This window comes from Corylus avellana, chromosome 11 (genome assembly GCF_965113065.1).
Source record: "Corylus avellana chromosome 11, dhCorAvel1.hap1.2, whole genome shotgun sequence".
Taxonomy (NCBI): Eukaryota; Viridiplantae; Streptophyta; class Magnoliopsida; order Fagales; family Betulaceae; genus Corylus; species Corylus avellana.
In genome coordinates this window covers 15,545,335-15,552,181 of record NC_142500.1, presented here as the reverse complement: position 1 = coordinate 15,552,181, position 6,847 = coordinate 15,545,335, and the positions used below count along the sequence as shown (strand labels likewise).

Below are 6,847 nucleotides of genomic sequence, written 5' to 3'. Positions count from 1 at the left end.
CCCCATCATGTACTTGCGCCTAGGCTTGGTGCCTGCCATTGTTGTCTCATCGCCTCAGGCTGCTGAGCAGTTCCTTAAAGCACATGACCTGGTGTTTGCTAGTAGACCGCTTCTTGAGGCCGCAAAGCACATCTCTTATGAGCAAACGAACTTGTCCCTGTCTCCATATGGCTCTTATTGGCGCAACATACGTAAGATGTGCACTCTTGAATTGCTTAGCAGTCGTAAAATCAATTCTTTCAAACACATGAGAAAAGAAGAGCTCGGCCTTTTGATGTGGTGGGGTTGGAGAGGATGGTGGAGGAATCGGACTTGGATAGCTTGGAGTACTTGGACATGGTTTTGAAGGAAACCTTCAGGCTACATCCAATAGCACCATTGTTGCTACCTCACGTGGCCACGGAGGACTGCACAATCAATGGTTTCCACATACCCCACAAGTCTAGAGTGACGATAAACGTCTGGGCAATTGGGCGGGACCCAAGGGTTTGGAGTGATGCAGAGAAGTTCTTCCCGGAAAGGTTTGTCGGAAGTAATATAGACGTCCGGGGACGGGACTTCCAACTTATCCCATTTGGCTCCGGTAGAAGAGGCTGCCCAGGGATGCAATTGGGTCTAACCGTGGTTCGGTTAGTAGTTGCACAACTAGTCCACTGCTTTGATTGGGAGCTTCCTGATAAGATGCAGCCAAATGAGTTAGACATGACAGAGGAGTTTGGTCTTACAACTCCAAGAGCCAACCATCTACTTGCAATTCCAACTTATCGCCTACGCAAATGAAAACTATAGTGTTATTTCTTGTTTTCTTGTCTAAATTTATCTGGTTTGGATTCACCTTTTATAGAGGCTCCAATACAACCGATTTCATGGCTCCAACTTTTACGTGTTACTACCCCCTATGATGGCCTAAATTTCATTGGTTTGGGAATGGATTCCATGCTATGTGGGTACATAAAATAGGACTGGGCTCATGGATCGGTTTTTTAAATTGAGAAGTATTAAAAAGTCAAACAAATAAATTCAGAAAAATTTTCAAACTGACATAACAAGGATTTTTGAATTAAAAAAATGCAATTTTCTCTCCATTGTCTGTTACTCAAGGTCTGCCACGTCAGTTTGTAAATTTTTCTATCCATACCTCTAGCTCGCTTAGGCTATAATCTTCATGACTCTTTCCTCGTTTACTTTGTCCAAATCGTGATTGCTATTCTAGAGCTAGTTGTCATTTTTATTGATATAGTAGCTTCTCATCAACGATTAAATTATATGATGGGTCGCGACATAACTCATTGTACTTGGAGGGGCCGAAATAACCAACCCAAGGCCCATGGAGGCTTGAGGAATAATTAGAGCAGGGCCGTGTCAGGCCCTATTCACCAACATAAAAATAAGATAGAGAAGAATTTCCCAGGTTGAACCATACGGTCCAACTAAGGGAATTAAAGGACCCCGTAGGGATCAGGGTAACTGGCCCAAGGCCCATGGAGGCTCTAGGAATAATTAGAGCATGCCTTAGAGCCTATTTGGGATTACGTTTTAGAATTAGAACTTTTATTTAAAAAAAAAAAAAAAAACACTTTTGGACAAAAGCTTTATTTTTAAGCTTTTGCGAAAAATGCGTTTAAGCCATTTTTAGGCTATTTAGATCCTTAAAAGCGCTTTTAATTTTTTTACCAATCGAGTATTTTGTTTTTTATTTTTGTTTTTGTTTTTTTTTTAATTTAAAAAAAAAAAAAAAAAAAAAAAAAAAAAAAAAACGAACTTTATGCGTGTTAAAAACACATTTAGGCTTCTCAAACAAGCCCTTAGCATAAAGGGCAGGCCGGCCACCTGCTTGTTCCAGTTCTCTCCGTGGAGGTGGCATTCTTCCCCCCTCCTGTAACATTGCTCACACAAAAGGACGAGCGACGCAATAATGGCCCGAGCTTCTAGTAGAAGTCGTACCCTCAACATCTTAGAGAAAGAGAGAGGGCTGCCTCGTTAGTGGCCACAACTCCAGAAGAATCTCTTGCAGAGTATAAAAAAAGAGGCAAAAGCACAATGAAAGGTACGTGATATAATTTACAGACTTTTATCCCTTTCTTCTCCCACGTAAATCACTAACTATGACCTAGAAAAGTAAAACTACATTCCTACCAACAATTCGTGCACAATTTGAATTTTGTTAAGACATAGATTTATCCCTGATAATATTTGGACAGGGATTCGGTGATCATGGTAGTACGTGCCTAGTGGAAACTACTCAGAATGGGCCTAAAGGGTAAGAATTGTAGGTACTCCCTCAAGATTACTTGTTCAAATATCGTTCGAACAAGTCAACTAAATTTTAATATCTATTCTCCTATCCAAAGAAGAGGGAACAAGAAAAATTATAGGTGGTCAAGAAAGGGAGCCTTGTGCCCAAGCAAGGCCCTTGCCCGGGCCCTTGCTCAGGAGGTAGAATTTCCCTATTCAAGCATGAAAAACTCCTTTAACACATTCCTGCCTAAATGACAAAGAACATGATAAGCGGAATTATGGGGAGTCCTGGTCCTTTTTGCCATTGAGTGTCACAAAGCTATAATCAATTAAAGTATTCATGTTCAACTTAACAATTTTGCTCTCCATTTTAACTGAAAAAAAAAAAAAAAGAAAAAAAAAAGATCCACATGCTGTTTAAAATGTGCTAAAGTGGTCCATTAAACTACCAAAGTGTGTCAAAAATGTCACATTTTTTATTATATTCCTATAATACCCTTATTCTTTTAAAAATTATAATAAATACTAAACTAAGCTATTTTTTAGACCAAAAAAAAAAAAAAAACCCAAGGTGAGGATAAATAAAAAAAATAAAAAATAAAAAAAGTTTTTTTTGGAATAAATAAAAAATTAATCACTTTAGTTGGCCTAAATTACAAATCGCTTGTACGGTATAAAAAATAGGGATAAACACAAAATCAAACCCTGTGGTTTACCTAAATTACAAATCGCTCCATACTGTATGAAAGTAAAATCAGAAGTTCATAGGATATGTAAAAAAATAATAATAATAATTTAGTCCTTAGAATCAAATTACACTAAAACATTTGACAAATTGTGTTCAGATGTCACGTCAATGCAAATAAAATGGTGACACATGTTATTTTTAATAAAAAAAATATAAATATATTAAAATAAAAATTAATTTCATTTTTTAAGAAAGAAATTAATTTTTTATTTTAGTTTTTTTAACAATAAGAGTATTATAGAAATATTATAAAAAGACTGCATTTCTTACGCGCTGTGATAATTTAAACATTATGGGACTTTTTTAAAACCGACGGTGAGTTGAAGGGACTTTTTTACATTTTTCTCATAATTTTTTTAAATCGTTTTTCACTTTTTTGTATTCACCGAGACTGAGTGAGCTGGATAACATCTTTAGCCAATGTGGGTAAATTTTAACCAAGATTTACGTTCATATATACTATCTAAAAATATCAAGCTAGAGAGGTGGATATATATGCTGTTTGCCGCCTTTTTCGACATTTCCCATTAATCCATTTATCACCCTTAATTCCAAGACATCGGATTTAACAAAAGATGTTTTGTTCTTTTCCTTTGCCTGCAAATTCCATGCCATGGATAATTCATAAATACTCTCTGTTCTTGCACTTGCACTTCAATATTAGACGTGCACCCACTGATGAGCTCAGCCATGGCTTGGACATAGGGGTGTAAACGAGCCGAGCTTGAGCGAGCTTCCCTTGTTCAAGCTTGGCTCGTTTAAATATTACTCGAGCTCGAGCTCGAGTCGAGCTCAAGGGCGAGCCAAAAAAATCGAGCTCGAGCTAATAATAAGTCGAGCCGAGCCAGCTCACGAGCTGGCTCTTATATTTAATGTTTTTGTTTTAAATTTTTTTTTTAACTTCAAGTACTCTTAAATGGCTTAAGAAGTTAGTTTACATATAAGTATTTGCTTAGCCTGGCTAGTCGAGTATGGAGCCTGAGTCAATACAGTAAGGCATTTGGTTTCAAAGAAAGAGGATATGCATAATTTTATAGATAAGTAAACTTGGAGATTGATGTTTTCTTCATAATGTGGGACAAGTTAACAGGTTGCATTCAGACTACATTGGGACAACGCCCCCTACAAAAAAATATTTTTTTAACGTCTCTCTCTCAATCCTCCTCACCAGTCACAACGGATCTTCCACCTGAACTCTCATTTCACACTCTCTCACTCTCACTCACCAGACATGTTGTGATAGTGTTTGAGTCTGTTTGATTCATCAATAGTTTATACCTTTCGTAATCTCCCTCAATAGTTTCTGCTTGATTCTTTTTCCTTTCGTTTGAATCTGTTCTAATTGAATCAAGGTTTTTTTAATGATTGCTCTCTCTCTCTTTCATCACGAAAGGTCTAGAATTTTTCATTCTCTAACGCTTAAATATAAATGCAATTTTAAGGTTTTAATAATTATGAGAGTTATAATTAATTATCTATTACTTAGTTTATATATATATACACATTCGAGCTTATACGAGCTGTTCACGAGCTTAGCCGAGCTTGCTTCGTTTAATATTAGAGCCAGGATTTGTGTTCATGAAGTGCTTCATTTAATATTCGAGTCGAGCACGAGCCGAGCTTATGCGAGCCGAGCCCGAGCTTGCTCGCGAAACGCTTCGCTCACTTAACAGCCCTACTTGGACATGGACCATAGTCGTAGTACTGGTAACGGTTGCTTATCTGCTGCGACAATGGGCATGGAAAACCAGTCACAAGAAGAAGAAATTACCTCCTGGTCCAAGAGGGTTCCCTCTCTTTGGAAACCTTCATATGTTGGGGGAATTACCTCATCGCGATCTTCATCAACTAGCCCAAAAACATGGCCCCATCATGTACTTGCGCCTAGGCTTGGTGCCTGCCATGGTTGTCTCATCACCTCAGGCTGCTGAGCAGTTCCTTAAAGCACATGATCTGGTGTTTGCTAGTAGACCGGCTCTTGAGGCCGCAAAGCACATCTCTTATGACCAGAGGAACTTGTCCTTTGCTCCATATGGCTCTTATTGGCGCAACATACGTAAGATGTGCACCCTTGAATTGCTTAGCAATCATAAAATCAGTTCTTTCAAATCCATGAGAAAGAAGAGCTTTGCCTTTTGGTAAAGTTTGTTCAAGAGGCTGCCGGTGATTGTGTTGCTGTTGATCTAAGTGCCAAGGTTTCGTCTATCAGCGTGGATATGAGTTGCCGTATGGTGTTTGGGAAGAAGTACGCGGACAAGGATCTTGATGAGAGGGGATTCAAGGCTGTAATCCAAGAAGGCGTACACCTGGGAGGAACTTTTAACCTTGGAGATTATATTGCTTACATTGCGCCCCTTGATCTTCAGGGGCTGACACGGCGGATGAAGGCTGTTAGTAAGGTTTTCGATGACTTTTTTGAGAAGATCATCGATGAGCATGTCCATTCCAAGGACCAAAATAAGACCAAGGACATTGTTGATGTCATGTTGAGCTTCATGGGATCTCAAGAATCTGAGTACCGTATTGAACGCTCCAATATCAAAGCCATCATTCTGGTAATTATTCATACACCTTGCATGCTTCATTGCAGGACATGCTTGCTGGATCAATGGACACTTCAGCAACGGCAATCGAGTGGGCACTCTCAGAACTAATGAAGCATCCTCGGGTAATGAAGAAAGTTCAAAAGGAGTTGGAAGATGTGGTGGGGTTGGAGCGGATGGTAGAAGAATCAGACTTGGATAGCTTGGAGTACTTGGACATGGTCTTGAAGGAAACCTTCAGGCTACATCCAATAGCGCCATTGTTGCTACCTCATGAGGCCCTGGAGGACAGCACTGTTAATGGTTTCTACATACCCCGAAAATCCAGAGTGATTATAAACGTATGGGCAATTGGGCGAGACCCAAGTGTTTGGAGTGATGCAGAGAAGTTCTTCCCGGAAAGGTTTGTCGGAAGTAATATAGACGTCCGGGGACGGGGCTTCCAACTTATCCCATTTGGGTCCGGCAGAAGAGGGTGCCCGGGGATGCAATTGGGTCTCACTGTGGTTCGGCTAGTGGTGGCACAGCTTGTCCATTGCTTTGATTGAGAGCTTCCTAATAACATGCTGCCAAATGAGTTGGACATGACTGAGGAGTTTGGTCTTACAACTCCAAGAGCAAAGCATCTACTTGCAATTCCTATTTATCGCCTAAGCAAATGAATGAAACTAGTCTTCTTTCTTTCTTTCTTGTTTTCATGTCTAAGCTTATGTAAATTTGTCAAACTCCTTCATGAATAAAAACAAATATATAGTTCCCCTGTTTGCGAGGCGATAGTTTGTATTACTTGTTATTAGGAAGTGGTAGTCTTGGGTTTATACAAAATTGCTACAACAGTTTTCTAAGGCCCAATACGAGTTCAATCTGCACTTGCAAAATAGAAAGGACTTAAGCATAAGAGCCTACCGGTGAAAGGACGAAAGCATAAGAGCTTATTGGTGAAAGATGCTTAAATTAATGTTTTGTTTGTAAAGAAAAATTGAAAGCACTAAGTATCAGTTTTGAGATTAGGGTCAAAAATCCGTTTCTTCTGGTTCAAATTTATCTTTTATAGAGGTTTCAATACAACTGTTTTCATGACTCCAACTTTACGTGTTAGTACCCCCTATGATGGCCTAAATTTCATTGGTTTGGGAATGGATTCTATGCTATGTGGGTACGTAAAATAGGACCGGGCTCATGGATCGGTTTTTCGGCCTCTACAAATAAATCTAATGGGCCACGTGGATTTTGTTGGCATAATTCTCAACAACTAATTCCAAATTCCTTTAATGAACGTGTCTGGTGGGATAAAAGGGGACCATGATCCCCTGGAATT

At 39.2% G+C, this 6,847-nt stretch overlaps 1 protein-coding gene and 1 pseudogene across 2 annotated transcripts; both read left to right on the top strand.

The window, feature by feature from the left end:
* The first annotated feature begins 270 nt into the window (after window positions 1-270).
* Window positions 271-799, top strand: LOC132166379 (cytochrome P450 71AU50-like). The gene has a single exon (XM_088511699.1). The coding sequence runs from the start codon at window positions 295-297 to the stop codon at window positions 778-780; it is 486 nt and encodes a 161-aa protein (XP_088367825.1). The 5' UTR covers window positions 271-294; the 3' UTR covers window positions 781-799.
* A 3,810-nt stretch (window positions 800-4,609) lies between these two features.
* LOC132166268 (cytochrome P450 71AU50 pseudogene) lies at window positions 4,610-6,223 on the top strand (annotated as a pseudogene). The gene is made up of 2 exons (XR_015909407.1): window positions 4,610-5,541; window positions 5,577-6,223. The product of XR_015909407.1 is annotated as a cytochrome P450 71AU50 pseudogene (transcript).
* Window positions 6,224-6,847: the final 624 nt, after the last annotated feature.

Coding starts and splice junctions, on each gene's coding strand:
- LOC132166379 (XM_088511699.1), top strand. CDS start 295: ATGGTGGAGGAATCGGACTTGGATAGCTTGGAGTACTTGGACATGGTT.